The sequence below is a fragment of the Maylandia zebra genome, linkage group LG23 (genome assembly GCF_041146795.1).
Source record: "Maylandia zebra isolate NMK-2024a linkage group LG23, Mzebra_GT3a, whole genome shotgun sequence".
NCBI classification, from domain to species: Eukaryota; Metazoa; Chordata; class Actinopteri; order Cichliformes; family Cichlidae; genus Maylandia; species Maylandia zebra.
The window spans coordinates 5657000-5679691 of record NC_135188.1 but is presented as its reverse complement, the minus strand read 5'-3'; the positions used below and the strand labels follow the sequence as shown (position 1 = coordinate 5679691).

The following is a 22692-nucleotide window of genomic DNA, read 5'->3' as shown; positions in this document are numbered from 1 at the left end:
GAGGATGCAGGGTAGTGTAGTCTTGGGGGGAAACAACAACAACAACAACAACAAAAACCCCAATTGCGTTAACAAATAAAGGTCTCCCAGTTTATCCATCGTTTAAAAATACTTTGAATCACCTCCTTAGTCCCGTATGCTTTCAGTTCTAGTTGGGTAAGGTACCCTGTCTTTTACAATGCAGTAACACACAGTAAAACAGATTTATTCGGTTTGTTTTATTTGATTTTTTTGTAGTATATTTGTTTACTGTTGATTTAGCACAGTCAATATGGTGTATATTTAGCATAACATGTATAGAACTGGGATAAACTGAGGTTGTTTTGAATGTGCTAAATGTGTATTTCAGCCTTTCAGCTGGTATTCTTGCTGGAGTTACTCGGGGAAACATTTCGAGATTGATTGGGGAAGAGTGGTTAATGTGAGAAAAATAGTGTTTTCCATATTTACTCATTAATAAATATATTTATCGTTCAATATTGTTAAATATATGCATCTATCAGTATTTATTGACAAATAAATGTAATCCCCATTGCGTCAGGAGATGGCGCCAAACCCCTGTAAAAAGCCTGCAAACCGGTGTGTCGCCAGTAAACGCCTGCCAGTGTCTCTGTGTGTTTTTAATGTCAAACATATTTACATATATTGATATACAGAATGTAGTCAGTATGATTTATGAAGGGTTATACATAAAATTAAATAAAAATGGGTCGGTCGTTTTGTAAGTATCTTAATGATCCTGCATTAGTTTACCTCTGTGTCCTTGATTATAATATATCCAGTCCTTTTTGGCCACTATGATATCTTCATAGAACTGTTATGTTATATTTTTTGGAATTTGTGCTGCCCTCTTGACCAGGTAGTTCTAGAAAAAACATATTTGCAGTGTCAGTGAGACTTTTATCTGGATATATGAAAGTCCCTTTGCTATAAACTGATTGCAACTTCTGCCTTGTGAGAGGACAGTTCTTACTGACTCAAAATGAAAGATATGACTGTCTCAGCCACATGTTTGACGATTAAAGGCCAACGAGTCATTATTTGGCAAATACTGTAAATCACCGAAACCCACCGGTAGCTTGGCCGAGGGATAAAGTTTAGTTGTAGTATTCCACTCGCAGGGTTCCACAAACGCAAGCACACACACACACGCGGGCGCGAGTAAATGAGATCATATGAGCCTACTTATGCTTCAATAATTTTTCTCACTCTAGAGGTTCAGTGAGTGCATTTGCCAAAAAAGAAAAAAAAAGAATAAGTAAGCATAAGAGACACGTTTCCTTGACTGTGTGACATGGTTTATATTAGCACAGAGCAGAGACACTCGGGCTTCCCTGACTCCTCTAACGCAGCTGTGGAGACTAAACTGTGCTTCAGGATATTTCTGACATCCGTCACTTGGGCTTTACCTCACTCCTTTAGTCACGTGATGCGCCTCTGACTGGGTGGTGGGCGTGTGTTAAGCGGTGGGGTTTCATTCATAAATACTTTTAGCCTTAAAGTCCACATTAAAGTGATCGCGGAAGAGTTCCGCGTTATTGACTTCGCCCCTCCACTCCCGCATGGACCAGGATAGTTGGGTAGGTGAGTGCTTACCGTCGCCGCGTGCCTACTTTTGTGTGTGCTCGTGCACCCAATTCAAAATCGTGAGCTGCCTTTCTCCTCTCTGTACACCAAGATCTATGTAAACGGCTTTGTTGTTTTCTAACCAGTTTTTAAGGGTGGGCTTCATTTCCTTCGATAATGTGATTACACTTAGAAAAAAAAGAGAGCGAGATTGTTATCGCTCAAACCTTCAGTAGGAAACATCTGCCAGAGAAAATCCCCATTAATTTGTTCCAGGGAAAAATATTGCCCTTTGTAGCTACAAGAGACAGCATTCTTTATGCTTTTTCTACTGCGGCAATCTATTTTAATAAACTACTTATTACATGATTTAAATAAAACGATATCCATGCTTTGTTCTATGGAGGACGGAAACGAGTTAATATTTTTTAAAGATTAAAAATATTAAAGTGAAAACGATGCACTGTATGATAGCAGTATTGCACTTGGTAATGCTTGAATTTTGTTAAGCATGACTGGATACTGACTGGTATTGCTGGGACACCTGTGTCTTGCCATCTGCTATGGGAATACTGCTATCATCGGGATTTGCAACAACGCAAAAGTAAGCAGTCCTCAGTAAAGTGTGAGGATGCACTGATTTTCAGCTTACCTTCATGGATTTCTTAATTTTTGAGTGCAGGTCAATAAAAGTAGTATATCTGTTGTTTACTTCCTGTTACCAAAGACGTGCTGGGAGAGGTTTTCATTGCATTTATTTTAAATTGTAACTAATTTTTGATGATGCTTAATGTTTTAGGAACATCCCAAGAAGATGTTTCATTAATACGAAATCCCTACTATTTGTGTCTTGAACAATGTGCATCATTCTGTGTGTTTGTTATCAGCCATGCAGCACTACCGTCCTGTTGCTCTGAGGCCAGTGGGTCGGCCCTGAGGGGGAACACCGCTGCTCAGGCTCAGTTGGCTGGGTGCGCTGTGGTGGCTGAGGATGCAGCAAGGGAGCTGAGGAGGAGACTCCTGAGCTACAGCCTGGCACACACATTCAGAGCTGCTACTGCTGCTGCTGCGTACTGCCCTCCACCAGGGTAAGATTACTGTCTGATAGGAAGCAGGATGTGGTACAGTACTGCAAAGGAAAGCATTCTGACCACAGACTGATGTGCTTTCTGTAAAACTATTCATGCTTGGACAGTGGACGCAGGGCTTTAGATGGGCTGGCAGAAAAGAGCTCGGCTATAGCTTACAGGTTGTGGTGCTGAAGTTGAGCACCGCAGTGACTGGCAGGCGAGCAAGGCGTGCTGATTGCTGCTGGCATGTTGCTTCTCCCTTGCTGGGTGAGTAGATCCATCCAGGGTTAGTGTGTGTGCGTATGCGTGGGCGTCTGGTGCAGCAGTAGCAGAATTAATGGCTGTGATCTGTAAGAGCAAGAGCCAGCAGCGGTAGTGGAACTCAGCTGCGGGAGCCAGTATTTAGTAAGAGTTGCTGTTTCTCTCTGTTCCCTGTGTGTGCGTGTGTGTCTGTGTGTGGGGGAGGTAGATAGAGTCTTTGGACTGATATGGAATTATGGGTGATGATTAACAGCCAAGATGCTAAAGCTTACATGTTCTGTCGGACTCGACGCATGCGTACAAGAACAACATACCCATTTGGTTTCTTCCTCTTCTTCCAGTCTTTCATGACTGTTTTGAAAATATTGTTATTTGCTGTCACTGGCTGTCACACAGATTACACATTACAATAATTTCCATGTTATTACACATCAGCCTGCATGGCTGTTTTAGGCTTATATGCTCAGTATTTCTGGATTTATTGACACAGATAGAATGCAGCACATTTGGAGGCTGACTTTGTGATTTGATGCACATCTCCAATTACAGTCATTTCCTTTGTGTATTTGTGTGTGTTTGTGCATGTGTTATCTCTCAGGGGGACTCTCTAGTTGGCCTGGACCATGAGCAATGAGTCTACCGTCTGGAACAGCCTACCAGAAAACTCCACAGTAAGTCTGCCTTTCACCAATGGCTTATTCTCAAACTTCCTGTATGTCCTACGTGTGTGTGTGTGTGTGTGTGTCTGTGAGACGCCCAGCACCAGAACCATACTTTCCCCCCATATTCTCTTCTGGCTGGATGACCGGCTAATGGAGAACATCCTGACCTGGACCTGAAATAATTAAATCTCTGATCTAATCTCAGCTTTGATTTCCCCTTGCAGAGAAATTACAGTGTGACGTCAGAGTCTAATGCTCATTAACACTTGCAGAGTGTTCTCCATCGCAGAGCTCAGAACAATACTCCACCTATTCATCATGTTTCTGAAATCAAGTCTATTATCCTTGTATCATTTTGTCATCTATCACTTTATTAAAATACTTTAAAGTACCGTTATGCAGCTGACATGAGCCAAATCAAACTTACGACGGGAACACATTTTTGCTTTTAAAACAGAAGGAAAAAAGTAAAATTTAACTTCAGTGAAGTGTCTCCTAATGTACGCTTAATTCACTCAGCTGCAGTCCTTGCTGTGAGAGCTCTCCCATAGCTAAAGGTACACTGTAGACAGGTTAATAGCCCTGGCATGTATTGATTCATTGCACTGTCATATTTATAGATTTACTTTATGCAGACCAACCAAACAGCAGGACTAAATCAATCCCGTGGACTCCACGGTGCGACTGCGAACGTAAAACGCCTGCAAATCTAGTCTACTACTGAGGTGTCAGGCTTTTCATGTTTCAATGTTTCAAACCAAAAGACTGTAAAGCATTCAAAGTAAACCTGCACGGTGCACACTTCTGCATGGCGTTGCATATTTGGTGCAATTTCTGCCATCAGGCATGATCTGTATGACTTTATTTTCGAAAGAGTAAAAATAAAAGGTGAAAAATCATAGTGAGAAGAGTGGAGGTGTGACTTTTTTTTCCCTTTGTACCTCTGTCTATCAGCCCAGAACGACACAGCATTAATCATCAGTGAGTGTTTCAGTGCCTACTTTGGCAACACAGGAAACTTCCCTTCTCTAATTTGCAACATGTTGCTCCCTCTTTTTAGACTCAGGAGATCCCACTCGAGGTTGAGGAGCAGCAGGATGGTTATGTGCTCCTCCTGGTGATCCTCTCCATCTTCTTGGTAGGAACACTGACATTCATCTCTGTCTTCCTCTTCGCTTGCCGCCGTGGAGGGAAATGCTGTGCCAGGTGGGACACAAAAATTATGTATGTCTTTTCTCGTAAAATAAAATAAAATAAAAAAATCTATCTATCTATCTATCTATCTATCTATCTATCTATCTATCTATCTATCTATCTATCTATCTATCTATCTATCTATCTATCTATCTATCTATCTATCTATCTATCTATCTATCTATCTATCTATCTATCTATCTATCTATCTATCTATCTATCTATCTATCTATCTATCTATCTATCTATCTATCTATCTATCTAAGAACTAATAACCTTATAAGGCTTGTGATGCCCACACTGTATCTCAGTGCGTTTGATTCACCTGTGGTTATTTTGAGTTTAAATTTTATTATAATATTTTAGGCTGTTGCTGTTGTCACTGTTAGCACCAAGCAACAATACCAAACTCTACATCCTTGAAAATTTCCAAAAACTTGAAATCAACAGAAAAAAGAAAAAAAGAAAAGAAAAGAAAAAAGATTCAGGTGCACAGGTGTTGTTTTACCGAGCAGCATAAAAGTATTTTGTTCACAGAGACTGCTCTCATGCTTTCATGCAACTGCTATTTCGAGACAAACCAGTTCTTCTATCAAATCTGTATACATGCATAATAGATAAAGCTTATTGCAAATGACGCTAACAGCATCCTGTAATATTATCCAGTTCTTCACTGTGACGTCATTAACAGGCAAAAAGTGAGCCATCAAACAAATGAAAGCATCTTTGTAACACAAAAAAGCTATATTGCAGTAGGTGGTAAGAAAATAAATGTTGCCCTACTGTGACATCTCAGCATGTTAAAGCAGAACAACTCATTATACGATGTCTTCCATTTGAGTGTTGAGACTCCCATGAGGCTGCTATGAGAACACCTTAGTGGAAAGACATTCAATATTCATGCTTATTTATTTGCGTGTTTATTGTACAGCAAGATGGCTGACCCTCGAGACTTTTTGTCCATCTCTACAGCAGCACACATTATCACGTATACTTGAATACATGAGTGCACAGCACCTAGATGCAGATAAACAAAGAGCTCAGAGGCTGAGGCATGAAAAGCCTGGGAGAGAGCAAAAGGAGAATCGGACAGACCAGTACAAATGATGAGTGTAATAAGATTTCATAGCCGCCATCGGCAGTGATTAATCTTGCGTTTCAAACGAGTGCTGTGTGTGCACCGCTGAGAATATGTACACACAAACTCACGGGCATACCCTGAATGGGAAAGGAGGAGCCACAGAGGAAATGAAAGACAAGGAGAAGTACAGATCTGAGTGGAAAGAAAATTCCCTTAAGTCACTTCACACCCACACAATGCACACCAACATACACCCACCAACATACACACACACACGCACACATACAACTTGTATCTCTGCACCACTCTGGAACAGCTTTCAGTTTCTTTTTTCTGCCTCATCAACTAGACCCTGTGTATGGGATTTAAGCAGCACTGTGGAGGATTATAAGCTACTAAAAACAAAAATTATAAGCTGTTAAAACAAAAAAGGGCTGCATAAAGATATGCTTATAGAGTAATAGATACTCTATCTGCTAAACAAAATGACCTTTATTGTGCATCTCCTCTGTGTCCTTAAAGATGAGTGTAAGTGTACAATCCAATAAAGCATCATGCTTTATCAGTTCAAGAAGTCCCCTGGCTCTGAAGGTTATCAAGTTACTGGCAATGATTTAGGCCTTCATTGATTACACACTCGAGCAGGCCATTTATAAAAAAAGCACAGTGGACTTTCAGTCCTAATAACTTATTCTGATAGTTCTTTGATCGCTGAATTTGTAAGCTGTTCACATGCAAGTGTATTAATAAAGCACAAGAACTCAATGTATAAATGTAACAGTGACTCAAGTGAGAGGCGTGACACTGAAAGAACTTTGCAACAGCAATGATGATGGAGTATAACTTCCAAGGAGAAAAACATTGTTAAAAAACATATTTTGGGACCAAAAAACACCATTTTAAGCAGCTTGCATCAGATTTGACTGGAATCGCAGTTTTTCTGTCCTCCACACAAAACCATGCGTACGCATCTTCCCACTCCAGCACTGTTATTTATAAAAGAAGTACATATGTATGTTTTTGAAACAGTATCAATCCTTTCATGGAAATGTGTAATATTTCCATGAAAGGGGCACTCTGTCAGTGCGCCCCAGGGCAGCTGTGGCTACAATGTAGCTTGCCATTGCCAGTGTGTGAATGTGTGTGTGAATGGGTGAATGACTGAATGTAGTGTAAAGCGCTTTGGGATCCTTAGGGACTAGAAAAGCGCTATACAAATGCAGGCCATTTACCATTTACCATAAGGGAAGCAGAAAAAACCTATTATGCTAAATTCCCACTCAACATTTAAATTCTTGGACTCTTCTAGAGTAGTTCTCAATAGTCCTCATTTGTCTTATAATGTGTCTTGGAGCAGCTTCTTACTTGATCATCTGTCTGAAATCAGCTGCTTTAGCTTCCTCATCCCTTTGAGCTACCTTGTTTCTGATTGGATGACCCTTACAAACAGAGTGTTTCACTTCTGTAGTCACGGCCAGAGCTATGTGCTTTGGTTGACCATATTAAGTATATCTACTCTGACCAACATCACACAGAGCCAAGAAAGAGAAAACTGTCAGAAACAGAGGGGATGGAGCAGCCTGAGAATTTGGTGCACAGGGTTTACTTGCACATGAACAGATGCTTATTGCTTAATATGAGCAGCCATTGTAACAGCATAATTGTGACAAAATGAGGTAAGCCATAATATGTTACATTTAACATACACAGAGCATGCATTTTTAATTTACACCTGTTCAGACACATACCTCTATTTCAACAATTAAAATGTACCATTAACAAATGTTAATGTGAAGAATGCAGTATGTAATAAATTCTGTGAGGTTCTTATTTATTTATTTATTGGAGGGATAAACTGTACATATTTTAAATAGCTGCTTCTGTAGAAAATTGTTGAGCATAAGGATGAAGGATCTCTGTAGTCTCAGAAAAATTCCTTTTTTTTTCCTTTTTTTTGAACTTACTGAGTTGACAACTTGCATTACTTTTCTCCTTTCAGAATTTTGTTCTATTTGTGATAGCAGAACTGGGACCACCTAATATAACACAAGGACTTCTCTCTGAATTTTACATTTGGTGAAAATATGCTTCTTCTTTGCAGTTGTCTTATTAGCCTTCGTCTAATAATCTGCAGTGGAAACAGCGCTTTTACATCATGAGTGTTTACAACCTTCCATGGATAAGGACGGAGCGAGGCTTGTGCACACGTGACCATTTATGGTGATGGACTTGTATAAAGGAAGGCCACGCATAAGTGCAGTTTCATAAGTCTGACAAAAAAAATGCAACATTTCTGCTTTCGTGCAAAGACACAGTTTTAAGTGTATCACCACAGACTGCCACGCATGTGGCCCCAGGTGCATTATTTTGACTAAGCTGAAGGTCAGATAGTAACACTGATCATAAGGCCTTGTTCTGTGGTGTCCAGAGTGCCTGCCTGCATCAGCGGGGTCCATCAGATGAAAGACAGACTTCAGGGGTAATCATGTCACTGCATTGATCTGAATGTTTTTGTGTGCCCCAGGGCCAGCAATGACCCTGAGAAAACCAACAACACCTACTTGGAGGAGTCTCAGCCCACCCATGGTAAGAGAAAAAAGAACTAAAAAAAAGGAAGGAGAAATGTGAGGGAGGGCTAGAGAAGGAGACAGGAGAGAAAGAGGCGAGTAAGTGAGTGAGGGAGAAGTAATGGAGATGGGGAAGCTGTGAACTGGAGAGATGGGATGATGGCATGGATATTTTTATCATGTCAGCACAAATGTGTAATGTCTATTCCATTAAAATATTGTGATCTCATCCCAATTAGCTGAAATGGCTGTGCAATTCCAGGAACACATTTTGACATTGTGTTACCAGTGAATGCTATCTGTGTCAAGTGAACAAGATATATTAGAGGTAGCATGTGTTTTGTACCACACTACTTTTGCAGTGCATTTAGTTTTCCAGTATTTGGGGGGCATTTTATAGTTTTATTACACAGTGCAATAGAGGAAACGAGTAGGAAGAGAGGTACCCATGGGGACTTGAATCAGACACGTTTTCTTCAGCGCTGTAATATGCTGTGTATTCATCCTGATGTAATATTAAACACCGCTCGTTACATGAACCCAGCACACGAGTCTATGTAATTCATCCCAGGGAGGACATGAATGCTTTTGCAAAATTTGAAGGCAATCCATTAAAATAACTGCTGAGACACAAAACCACACTGACACATTTCACAGAGGTCTAAAAAACAGGAGATGAAAGTGGGAACTTCCTCTGGGGAGCATGATTCTTACAAAGTTTGGCATCGGCCCATCTTAGGTAGAGAGCAATTTTCAGTGAATGAATTAAAGCTGTATCCTGTTAGTCAGATTGGAGTAAAACACACCAAAGTCAGTGGGATCCATAAATGGTATTTCCATATTTCACTTTGTACTAGTGCAGTTTATTCACTGACTGACAGACCAGCATTACAGCTGAGCTCACACACTTACTTCTATTCTTCTATTGTTTTGTCCTTGTGCTCTTGCTATTTATGTAATTATCGTTCTCCTCTTCCTTCATTCTGGGCAGAAATCACCATCAGGGTGGATGAGTCAGACTGCCTGTCCATGGCCAGTTCTCATGACCAAGAAACAGAGCGTTTCCTCTCCACGGGCCCCACAGGCCGTCGCGTCTCCTTCAATGAGGCTGCGCTCTTCGACCACGGCAAGAAAACCCAGGAGAAAGGCCGCAGGTTAGAAAGCCAACACAAACAAAGCAGCCCACATTTGCAAATCTCTGTGTTGTTGAATCGGCATTCACCACTCACTGATGTAGGTTCACGCCAGTGCTTAATTCTTTGTGAGCTCAAAGTATCTAAACCTTTTACTGTGTCCCACATGCGTTTGTTACTTTAGAGTTCAGAATAAAATCAGTCTGCATTATGTATGCTTCGGACACAAAAAGCTCTCACCCTTTGTTATTACTTCACTGCCCTACTTTTCCCTTAAAGCTCCGACTCTAAAATACTAATTTTTCTTTAAGCCTAAATCTAGAAATCACGGTAGTTCTAATGGGTTTGAAGTCAAATATCTCCCCTTGGTCGTTTCCCTCTTATACAAAGATAAGCTTCATGATTCAACACTCATGAAGAATTCATGCAACTCATGTCAGCAATTTATAGTTTTTTAGTAACTCAGCGTTCTCCACCTCAGGTACACTCTGACGGAGGGTGACTTTCATCATCTGAAGAATGCCCGGCTCACAAACCTCCACATACCTCCTCCGGCCCTCAAGATAGTCACCATCCACGAGTGCGACTCTGCAGAGAACACCATCACGATGACAACGCGCCCTGTTGCTAAGTCAGCCCTTTCCATCTTCCAGGTGACAGCCTTGACCTGCCATTCGTACTGATGTAACAATAGTCATTAGTATTCACCAGGGCCAATTAAAACATCTTTTATTTGGGTCAGGTCAAGAAAATCCGGCAACCTAATGAGTCCAAACATAGGGTTCAGGGATCATTTCAACAGACCCAGCATTAATTTTCCATTTAGGTAAAGCTGGGATGACAGCCTAGAAGGAAATCTGTCCTTGAAATTAATTGATATTTGTTACTTTAACACAAAAAATAAACTTTTCTAAAAGAATGTAAATGCACAGCAGTTATGCATAAGATAACAAAGTCTAGTTTTATTTGTGCTTTCCTGCAGCCAATGCTGTGTCCCTTGCCACAAACAGCGTTGACCAGCCTAAGTGTCAGTCCAAGCTGTGCCCTCCCTGGAGATGCTCTCAACTCTGTGGTGGACAGCACCAAAGAGCCAAGCTCCACTTCTGTGAGTGAAATATATCAATATATATTATTCTACATCACCTTGTTAATATGTTTTTGTACAAAGGATGGTGTCACACAACATTTTTATTGCTGAGGAGCCACACAGTAAAGATACATAAATCCAAAGGCCTTCTAGATGCTGAGCATGCATATAAATGATTTGTAAGAGGTCGTGCGATGAAAAAAGTAAACAAGGCATTAGTTTAGAATCTAGGTCAACATGGAGTTTGTGGAATGAATATTTAGTCATTTGTAGAGTGATACATTTTCTTAAGTCAGTCAGTCTTTACACCCACAAGCCAGTCAACAAGTGAGTCATCCACACAGACGTTAGAGGGTCACGTAGCCTGAGGGAGGACCAGCAAGAATGATGGCTGATGGGTAAACAAGGAACATCACTGTCGGATAGGATTTTACACAGACTACTACTCTTGGCAGGTTTTCTCTTTGACTATGTTTTTCTCTGCTCAGATTGAAATGATGGGAGTGGGGCCTCGGGGCAGAGGCAGCAGTGTCAGTGTGGGAGAATCAGCAGTGCTGGGGAGCAGTGCCTCTCCTGCTGGTGGCGGTGCAGGCCAGAGGCCCGTGTTGCAGTTCCTTACTAAACTGCGGCGCCATGCTAGTCTAGAGGGGGCCAGTCCCTACTTCAAGATCAAGAAATGGAAGCTGGACAGCAGCCAGAGAGCATCGAGTCTGGACACCAGAGGTAATGGATGGTATCTCTGTGATATTCTTTTTGAGAAAAATCAGTACCAGTGCAGCAAGGAAGTACAAATAGTTCTTCCTGGTTCTGGACTTTTATTTTTTTGGTTTATTTGTGTATGAAGTATTTGTGCCAGCTTTCTCTCTTGGTAAACATACAATGGTTAAGCAGCAGGCTTTAGCAACCAACTGTGAGCTGCCTTTTGACTGAGGTGGAGATGTACACACAAGCATAATAGACAGATGGCTCAGTGACGCAAAGATTGGTTGTTCCAAATCAATTTGAGCCCCTGAGTAAATCCTCCACACCGATCCTCCTTATTCTATATACACACTTGTCTGCACGCGCCTCTTCTGTCATACCAAGGTACCCAAAAACCCCCAAAACATCACAAAATCTTCTCCGCAGTTAATAGAAGCTTTCTGCTGAATTAAATGTTACTTCACTCCTGCTGTCATACACCTATAACTCACAGCTCTTTCTTCATGTGTGATGCGAGCCAGGCTCTCCAAAGAGGAGACAGTTCCAGCGCCAGCGGGCCGCCAGTGAGAGCATGGACCAGGATGACAACGATGCACATCATATAGACCTCATCCAATACATTGCCCGCACCCATGACGTCACCTATCGCCCTAGCCAGCCCACCACATGCCTCCTCTCGCCTCCTTCGACACCACCCCCCTCCCTCGGCAGGTATCTTTAATTCCCTTGCCATTCATCCCGTCCACTGCTTTGCTGCCTTGCACTCATTTCTTTATTTCAGCAAGAAAACCTGTGCTAACTACTTGTAGTAATTTACAACTCAAAGTCCTAATTCTCCACCACAGTGCGTTAACACAAAAGTTCCTAAACGAAATAAAACTGTAACTTATCATCTTGTCTTTTTTTAGACTAATTGTTTTTCTATGATCCTTAATTAGATGATATCAGACAATGCAGAGTTAAGTGTGAACACTCTGTAACCAAAGTCTGATCTGTCTTTTCAAACAATGCCATCAGTTTGAGCCACATGGAGAGGATTCCTTGCGGAGAATTGGGACGTGGGATTTATAACAGGCACACGAAACCATTTCATTGCTGACTTGATAATGTAATGATGTTTTCAAAAGTACGATTATAATATAAGTTTGCAATTATAGCAGTGCAGGTTTTTTTAGGGTTTTATGTTACGCAACAAAAACTGCTAATGCTCATACATATTTTCTTACATAACTATTTATTTTCTTACACTGAATATGAAACAAATCAATGTTTTTGGTGTACATTTGTTTTATTGCTGAAAATAAAATCCATTTCTGTGAACAAAGAAATGCAATGATTCTTATGCTCATTTCCTCAGGTCATGTTATGCTCCGTGCATTACGTTTATTAAAATTCCCTGCCCTAAGATGAAAGCACCTTTCCAGAGTTTAAGCAGTTTCAGCTGTTCAGCTAAGATCACTTTAGAGACATGCAGCTGCAACCATTGCAAGTCATGATAATCATTCTGTGCTCTGTGAACACGACCATGTCTCAGATTAACATCCTATTTAGGTAAATGCTCACTGACACTTGTGTTGCATGTCTCTTTGTTTCTCTTCTTCCTCGTCTCTTTATTTCTTTTCATTTTATCTCATCTCTCCATCCCTGTGTGGATACTGCAGGGTAGAGGTAGAGGTGATGGTGGAGCCCAGCTGCAGCCATGGAGGACCAGGGGTGATTGGCCTGTCCCCTGATCCCCAAGAGGAAGCGCTGTCCTTGGCTAGAAGGGAAAGTGCAAACCAATCCGACCCCATTGATCCCCAGGATTCCCAGTCACTTTACAGAGACATCTGGACATTACGTGCAACTCTCGAACAGTACGCAGCCTCTGACCAGAGCAGCAACAATGACAGGAACTCAGTCTGCAGTGATGCTGACAGTGTGTGTTCACTTGGTGGACGAACAGACACAGAAAGAGGTCTCCCCAGCTACCCATCCCAGGATTTAGGGGATGAGGGAGAGTGTGGGGAGGATGACAAGGACTTCTTTGTCTATATGGATGAGAAGATGGAGGTGAAGGAGTCAAAAAAGAAGAAACAGAAAAGCACAGACTCAGAGCGAGGGAGCAATGATGGAGAAACGGGGACTCGTAAATTACTGCAGATGGACAGCGGCTACGCGTCGATAGAGGCTCCGTCTCGAGGTCCGGAAGATCTGCGACTGTTTGGGAGCAGCAGCATCACCAGCAGCCCCAAAGACAGAACAGCCCACGAGAAAAGGCATCATTTCACCAATGCAGGGCGAACTGGCACGATAGGTGAGAGTTTTGAATCTCATCTCTTCGAGGAGGAGCCTGAAGATGAGTTGTTGTTGGGTGCCAGTGGAGGAGTTTCCACCGAAACAGGTGCTGGTTCACTGGGGTGGTTTCCATATGGTCATGTGCTCTCTCCTCGAGAAGCTGCACAGCTTCCACCTCAGCATTTAACCCTGCACCGCCGAGACTACAGCATAGATGAGAAGACAGATGCGCTCTTCCATGAGTTTCTCCGCCATGACCCTCAGTTTGATCAGCAGGAGTCCCCACTAAGAAAGCACCGGTCCCGAATCCACCTACGCAAGCAGTGGCAGCGCCACAAGCAGTGGAGCGATCCTGGTGTCAGACACTTCCAGTCCTCCTTTGAGAGACAGCGGACGCCTCTACGGAGGGGTGACAGTGTAAACTATCCCCTGGACACAAGCTACCACAGTACGCTGCCCCGCATCGTCAGTGCTCCTGACGAGGAGACGAGCGATGGGACCAGCAGCACACCTGAAACTCCAAAGGTAGAGCTCACAACATCTGAGGATGGAGAAAAGGTGCAGGGCGCCCCTGTCAGAGACACTGAGGACCACACAACCTCTTCCCCTTCACCTCTTCATCCCTCCATTTCAGAGAAAGACGGAGGACTGACTGAGCTGCCTGACCCTCAGGATGACAGCAGACAGTCTAGCCACCCCTCTGAACCCCCAGATGAGCGTTCACGTCAGCTGCTCGACTCGTCGGGATACGGTCCACAAACCATCACAGCAGAGCTAACAGACAAACTGAGTGCTAACCTGGATGAGAGGTTGTACACGGGCCTTCGCAGGACCAAGGACACGGCTACAGAGTGTGTGACCGTGACAGCCACACACGCTTCTCCGGACCACAGCCCAGTGTAGCAGGGCTCCAATCGTCCTCCTCATCAACCTCCTGTCTGCTAATACACTCATTTCTTTCTTTTTGGTTTGTCTTGCTTCAGTTTCAATTAAACACCAATTCCCAGATAACCGTAGATACAGCTGATCCACCAGAAATGTATCCACTCTCTCCCTGCAAGTGTCAGCATTACAAAGCTGTTGAGTCTTCCCATTTTACAGCTCACTAACATCAACATATCAAAAATCATACAATTTTAGAAATAACTGCTTCCTCATTAAGTGTTTCTTTGTGTGTGTATTCTCTTTATGCCTCTTTTGCTGTCTTTCTGTCTCTGCTCTCCAGTAAAAGTAAATCAAGCTGAGAGCTGCTATGGCCTCTGTACTCCTTGATCCACTGTGAAACCAGGTGCTATTAGACAAGTAGAAGGCTAGTGAAGTGGACAAAACAGTTACCTACCAGTGCTGTGAGAGTAAATACTGTAGTAAAAACATAGTTGTGAATTCAAAGATTGCTTAGAACATCATAATAAAACTATATGAATCATAAATTATCTTGATGTGGCCTATTGCAGGGCAACACAGACCCTTTAAAAAAGTTAAATTAGTTTAGTAGGCTTAGTTCCTTTAAAAAGATTGACCCAAATAAGGAAGACGCTACGCTACATGGAGTTATTCAGAGTGGTTGTTTAGATCAGTGGTGTCCAGCCTGTTGGTTGACCGGATGACAGAAAAGGTCAAATTGAGGACATCCTCTATCACCAACTGTGTGATTGAAAATGCTTCTCGGCTTTGTGACACATTTCTTGTTTACTTGTAACTTTTTGTTTAATGAGCAGTAATATATTTTTGTATGTCTAGCTTGCTTAGATGACAGCGAAAACTGACAGTGCGGCAGGTTTAAAAATGAGACGTCCTGCCTGCCAACAGGAAGAACTATCAGACTAGACAAGATCCAGCACTCTGGTGCAATGATTCTTCATCAGTCAAAGATCCATCAGCTATGACTTTTATTACTTTGGGCATCACTGCACTAAGAATGAGAACAGAGCCAGAGTTGTGTTTAAAGCCATGATAAGAGAAATTACATAAAAGCTATTAGATATGAAGCTACAACTGAATTAATCAGGCAGGCATGTTCTCTCATGCTTACAAAACAAGCTTTATTTGTCAACATATGACATTCTAATTTCTGCCCCCCTCCTCCTCTAATTTTCTTGAGAAAGTTGACAGTGCAGCAGATTCCTCCCTCGGGGGCTTTATGGCTTCCTGAAAGGTCATAAAACTATCAGAACAAAGTGTCTGTGTTTAAGTCGACTTTTTCTCTCTCTTATTTAGCTTTTTTTGCAATAAAAAACAAGCTGTAGTTGTGTCTAAATTAAACAAAAAAAAAAACATCATCAGATTAAGCTTTTTAGGCAGAGAATTCAATGCAGAATATGCATAAAAGGGAACACTGTAGATGATGGTGTTGAATATTAATTGTACAAGGAAACGGGGAGTCCTCCTCGCGTGCCCCGTCTCCCTTTACTCCCTTCTTTGAGGTTGGTGCCATGCAGGCAGTTGAAAGGACTGAAGTGAAATATCCGAGCAGACAACATTATCCTCCTCTGTTTGTTTGGGTGGATGATGATGATGATGCTCCTTTACAGTCTGCCCAAATTAGATCTTTCTCCTCTGTGTGACAGGAGTCTCCTAAGTGGACTCTGAGGCACAGGCTGAGTTTCCTATTACAAGAACAGTGACTGAGAATAAAGGAGATGAACTCAAATAAAGAATAGGGAGCCTAGTGCTTTTTTAATTGCTCTTGTCTTCCCCCCACCCAACCACCCACCCTACACACACACACACACACACACACACACACACACTGAACAATTATGTCACAATTAAAACCACAATCCCCTGGAGCAATTTTGTGCCATCAATTATTGTTCTTCCTATGTTGGTGCTAGTTAGTAGGAAGGGAAGAAAATATCAACAAATCCCCCTTTCAGTTAGGATGGAAATGACACCTCCATGCTGATAATTATTCATCCCATCCTGACAGTTAATCTTAAAGAGGAAAACCGCTATGTTTTCCACAAAACGCCCCCCAAAAAGCCAAAATGTCTCAAACGTGAGTCAGTTTGAGACAACAGCAGCCACAAAAGAAAACGGCCATAAGGATTGAACTGAAATCAGTGCATCTGTACAAATATTACAGTTTGCTGTGTATACAAGCACAATATCACAATATCTAGACTGTATCAATATCCTTTATTAGGTTTAGGCAGATATTATATAACTGGGGACACTGTGGTAAATGGTGTTTGTATACTAACCAGTAGCCTGACAAATGCGTTGATGCATAGCAATGTGTTGGTCTGCATGAGTTCAAATTTTAGTGCAAATCTTCATGTTTTCTCAGACTAATGGTACCGATCCAGTCCATATTTAATGCTCAGTTGTTTAATGCAGAAGTCAAAACACTGGTGTGACTAGAGATTTTGTATTTTATGGGATTTAAGAGTCATTCTAGGATGCTGTAAACAACGAGATTTTGTGGAATTTATCTCTTTGAAAGTAGAAGTATTTCTGTATTTCTTGCTTGTTAGTAAACTGCTTATTTTCTCAAAGGAAAAAAGAAAAGATACATTTTCTTAACAACTTTGCTTTTGATGATCCGAATCTATTGAGCCTTGAGGGACCAAATAATTTTCAAAAAGTGTTATTTTAGGCTTGTTTTCCAATCTGTGAATAAATGAATGAAGCAAAATTGGTTATAGCGTGCCTCATTTCTAGGGAATGGTTGTTAATCAAGGCATGGGAAAGGATTGCAGATAAGGTTCCCTCTCATGAATCTCATTTCATGTTTTTTTCCCTGTTGCTTAGGCTCATATTGATTTCTTGCCTCTTCTTATCACTTCCTCCAAATAATTGGGGAGTAAAGCCAAATCCTCTCTGTGATCTACAAAGGGAACTTTTCAAATGGCTGCCTTCCTCTTCACACCTTATAATCTGTCCTTCTGGTATACAACGTAGACTGGAAACGGATCAGTAAAATACAAAAAAAAATCTGTCCCACTGCTTGGTGGTTGGGTGGAAGACACAAAAGTTGATCACAACTCAACACGTAGCCCACACAGCATGTTAGAAACATACTGACGGTACAGAATAACAAAGTTGAGAGATCGCAATAGTTGATCTGTTACTGATATGTCCATTCAAAACCCTAAATGTCTACCTCATGGTGCAACAAAAGGAATGAGCAGAGTAGAGCTGCTTCCACACACGATTTCCAAACAGTGGAGAGGATCACTTCTGAATATTTTCAAGAGGTAGTTTCATTGATATGCATGATGACCGGTGGAAATATTCTGTGCAGACCATGTTGGAAGCAGGACAGATGAAAAACAAAGGGGCTACTAACTGCAATATTCTCACACTGGCCTGATCGGACATTAGTTAGATTATGGACCAGGAAACTGGCAGGTTAAAGGCCATTTCGTGTCCAATGCTTCTAAATTGCACCTTTGTGTTTACAAGTGCTGCTCTATTAAGTAAGTTCAGGCCAGAAGTGCATCTGTGATTCATCCACAACAGCACAGTAGAAGAATTCTCAAAAAAATAATCTAATAACTGTTGAGATGTTTCAGTCATGCTCACCAGATGACCTTTCATGGACTGACGCCACAAAAACAAAATAGTGGCATAATATTTTAATATTATAGTTTTGTTTTTTTCTGTTGCAATCTTAATTAAAACCACATGACAACTAACCATTGCAAGTACTGCTGGAGGAAAAGCATGGCTCTGTATACATTTTTGAGGTTGGGGTTAACTTTAAGGAAACCTCCGGTGAACTTATAAGACTGGGAAGTGATGAAAAAAGAGCGATCCAGATTAATGCAAAGTCTGTCTCATCCTGTACAAGCTGGTCAGAGCAGAAGTCACAAATTATCTTGTCAAAGTTTGGGATTCCGCCAACCCACCAATCAAACCATGTATCACAGTCAAAGTAAAGCAAACTGCAGAGTGTTGCTGGCTGAGGTGGAGGAAACTGCAGGGAGAAGAGCAAACAGGCTCCCAGTTCCCTGCTTCAGTAGGCATGCATCTTAAGAGGCATGAAGAAATAACAAGTCAGGGGCTATATGAGTGCAGACAGTCATATTCTCATGATTAAAATGTTCTACAAGTACTGCAGTAGATATAATGCCATCACTTTAAATAAACACAGAAGAAAATAACCAGTCAAAGCAATAATAAACTGAGAACCAGTGTGACTGTAGTCTGTGTTTTCCTCCCTTAAGCAAGATTGTTTCATGTCATTTGTCCTCGTGGAAAAATACAATTTTCATAATGTACTGTCCTTAGTCAAGTAACTGTCAGTGTGTTGATTTAATACACATCACTTTGTGCTTTATAGTGACAGACAGCAGGGAGAAAAGCACAGACTATAAAAAGTGACATTCATTCAGTAAAAAGTGGGAGGTGAATGTGAAGCTTTGGGGAGTCTGACATTAATCTGCTCTGAAAGAGGGAGACAGCTTTGGTCTCTGACTGCCACTCCTCTGTGCTTTTTTCACTCTTTTGCATCATCCTAAAGCTTACCACCACGGTCCCCCTTATATTTGAGCCATTCACTGAGCCAGACATCTCGGGGTTTCCTTCCGTAGGTGTAGACACTTCATCTTCGATGCAGTGTGGCTAATCCAATGAAACATCCTTTGAGGTTGTTCAAATGGAGTATCCATTTCCAAATCTATGCCAAGTCACCAGCCACCAAGGGAAAAAAACAAACAATTATGCATTTGTAGTGTCTTCATGTACTAAATGATTGTTTCACATTTTGCAGAATGAACAAAATTCATAATCAGCTAGGCAAAGTGGGACAGTTCATCCAAAGCAGTCTAAAAACTAATCGAGAAGTTCAGTGTTAGCTCTTTGACTTTGAAATGCACTACTATGTCATTTACTCTACACTCTACTTTTTACTTTGCCAATCACATAGTAGCAACTCAGCGCATTTAGGCATGTAGACATGGTCAAGACGACCTCCTGAAGCTCAAACCAAGCAGAATGGTGAAAAGAAGTGATCGTCAGTTCTCTGGGCAAAAAAGCCTTGTGATCAGAAAAGAATGGACAGACTGCTTCAAACCACTCATTATAACCAAGGTTTGCAAAAGAGCATCTCTGAAAGACCAGCACACAGAAAGCAGAAGAAGAACACACTGGGTGCCACTACATATAGGAAACTGAGACTACAATTTGCGTGACCTCATCAAAGTTGGACAATAGGAGATTGGGAAAACATTAGCTGGGCCCCTTAGTACCAACTGAGTGTTGTTTAAACACCACAGCATACCTGAGTTGACTGTGCCCTTTTATGACCACAGTGGGCTCATCGTGTGATGTATGCTACCAGCAGCATGACACATCAGAAGCCTATAATCATACCAAACTGGTTTCCTGAACACAACAGTGAGTTCACAGTACTCAAATAGTCTTCACATATCACTAGATCTCAATCCAGTAGAGCACCACTGGGATGTGATGGAACAGGAAATTTGCATCATGTGCTGCCAACAAATCTGCAGCAACTGTGTGATACTATCATGTCAACATGGACCAAAATCTCTGAGAAATCTTTCCAGCACTTTCTTGAATCTGTGCGACCAAGAATTAAGGCAGCCAGTCCGGTACCTGCAGGGGGTAACTAATAAAATGGCCAGTGGGTGTACACTGAACTTAAATACCTTCAGATAGACGCAGGCGCTGCTGTGGGGAAATAACTTGTGACCTTGTGTGCAGAGGACTGTGCCTCTTGCTTCTGTGACTTATTTTTCATTCTTGCTGTGTAAACACGAAGCTGGGTTTGATATTATCATGGAAACCTGTTGATTCTTTGTCACTGGGATGTCTAGCAGACTGACAGACTACAACATGTGAAAAAAGATGCTATGAGATATTTCAGCTGTCACAGTTTGTTTCAAACTGGTGCAGTAACTTTTCGTCCACAAACACACAACTAAACACAACCATACCATCTAGAACCACAAATAGTGACAGCAAATAGCGTTCCTTACTTTGTGCCCTTGCTTCACACATCCACCCACTCGCTGCACAATTACCTTACACACATGAATGAACACATATTGGCCACCACAATTCCCTCAACCTCCCTGCCTGCTCTCTCACCAACATAAGAAGCCTGTCAGGGAGATGCTCAGTATTCAGGGATGGTGCTAAGAGGAAAACCCCGTCTCTTCCTCCCTCCCTCCTACCTCATCGCTCCCCTTCATCACCACCGCCACCATCACCTGCTCCTCTGTTCCCCCTCCACCCACGCTTTCACCCCGCCTTTCTCCCTCTCACCAGATTGCCTTTTAACAGAGCGGCTCCAGGCATCATTCGAATGTGCGAGCGATGCCGATGACTCATCGGGTTACTCTTTGCTCACGATTAGACGAGTCTTCTCCTTCTCACTTATTATATGTGGCTAAACAAATGTGATGCCAAAAGCTGATAAGTGTGAAATAATATTGCCTGAGCAGACCCTGGCGGTGTGTTAGACAGCCATGAAGCTGAAAAAACAGGTTTCACTACTACAGTGTTGTTTTGTGAATTACCCAGTGAAAAAAAACAAAAAAGGAACAGTGACATTATCAGTTTTATTGTAATAATTTCCTTTTTCTTGCAATTATACAAGAAAAAGGTGTTTCGATATGAATATAACCGCTCTCTGAAGAATATGAAGCACCTGCTTGAAAATACAAGCTTGGATGATTTATCTCTGAAGCTTAAGAAGAAGCACATACGCTTGTGCAACAAAATGAGACATTTGAGTGAAAATATTTTTTTAAAAAAGATAAAAGAAAACAAGAAACCAATAATAGCAAGAGAGCCAGGCAGACAGGGAGAAGGATGATGGGAACGAATAAGTCGGTCAAACCAAAAAAAGTGAAGAAAGTAAAGAGGAGAGCAGGAGAAAACCCTAGAAAGCTTATTATGCACCATCTCCGTCCCACGCATTCTGCCTACGCTCCCTCTCTCCACCGCCTCCTCTTCCTCCTCTCCTTGTTCAGGATTCTGCTCCATGCATCCCTCCCTTTCCTTTCTCAGCTGCGTCATCCAGCTCTTCATTGTGTGCACACCCCCACCCTCCTCCTACCTCTCTGGGGACGGAGCAGAACTCTCCACAGCTTAGCTTTGTTATTACATGCTGGCTGAAGCGTTTGGGCTTTTTGTTACAGCCGCTATGCTTCATGATGGGTTGAAAGACAAAAACACACCCACACACATGCAGACATTATTGCACACACTGGAGAGGCATTTATTTATCAACCGGCATGTAAAATCCGTTTAATTTAACAGTAGTCATGTGTTTCGATGCTTGGTGAAAGATCCCACGCGAGCATTTGGATGCATTTTTTTTATGTTTGTGTAAAATTCAATTTATTCCTGGAGGGCGGCTGAAAAAAAAAAAACCCTGAATGTTGATATTTTCATTAAATAGTTTGAATGAGAGGGTCTCATCATCTGTCCTCTTCATGTGATGATACAAACTCTTTTTTATACTGACCTTGAACCTGTATCTGCAGATTGAGCTGTTTTTCTCTCATGATTATGAGTTTGGGCTTGGTATATCAGCCTGTAGACTTCTGAGTAATCCTCACTATTTAAATATCACTGCTTGTATGCTGTCTTTGCCTCCTTTGTCTACACGACTGGTGCTTCCAAAACAGCTCTCACTTGTCACTTGTTGGGGCATGAATGAAGGGTCTCTCAGGGTGTCTGGCACAGGCTGTTGAAAACAAATTCTCTGGGTACCGTGGGTTGCAGAGTGGGACCCCACTGGGATGTGGGGAGGCTGGAGGCTTGGCTTTATTATGTTTCCTATTTTTAGCATAGCATGCATTTGGGTGAGTTATATATGTAAAAGCAACACCCACAATATGAATGCCAGGACCTAAAGATGTCCCATGAGAAAACTACATTATAATAGCACAATCAGTGCTATTTATTTAACCTATCACACAAGCCCCAAGGCACCGAGTATGATATGAAACCTGCCAATAAGAAATTTATTTTTCACTGCCCTCAAACAGACAAGCATACAAATGGTATTATTACTATTTTTACATTTGGCCAGTGTAAAGATATTTAACATAATGATGGGTATACCTTTACAAACTGATCTGATGAAGGTTCGCTTGGTACCCAGTGTGAGC

At 41.8% G+C, this 22692-nt stretch overlaps 1 protein-coding gene across 5 annotated transcripts; it reads left to right on the top strand.

The window, feature by feature from the left end:
* The first annotated feature begins 1348 nt into the window (after positions 1–1348).
* Positions 1349–17237, top strand: cbarpb (CACN subunit beta associated regulatory protein b). 5 transcript variants are annotated; one of them, XM_023153587.3, is made up of 11 exons: positions 1349–1580; positions 2454–2654; positions 3496–3568; positions 4620–4765; positions 8359–8420; positions 9393–9555; positions 10016–10187; positions 10517–10639; positions 11110–11344; positions 11845–12034; positions 12985–17237. In XM_023153587.3, the coding sequence occupies exons 3-11, from the start codon at positions 3521–3523 to the stop codon at positions 14501–14503; spliced, it is 2658 nt and encodes an 885-aa protein (XP_023009355.1). In that variant the 5' UTR covers positions 1349–1580; positions 2454–2654; positions 3496–3520; the 3' UTR covers positions 14504–17237. The 5 variants fall into 5 exon arrangements, with proteins under 5 accessions (XP_023009355.1, XP_004554963.1, XP_023009357.1 ...); XM_004554906.3 differs by having other exon boundaries at positions 1349–1584; XM_023153589.3 differs by lacking the exon at positions 2454–2654.
* The last annotated feature ends 5455 nt before the right edge of the window (positions 17238–22692 follow it).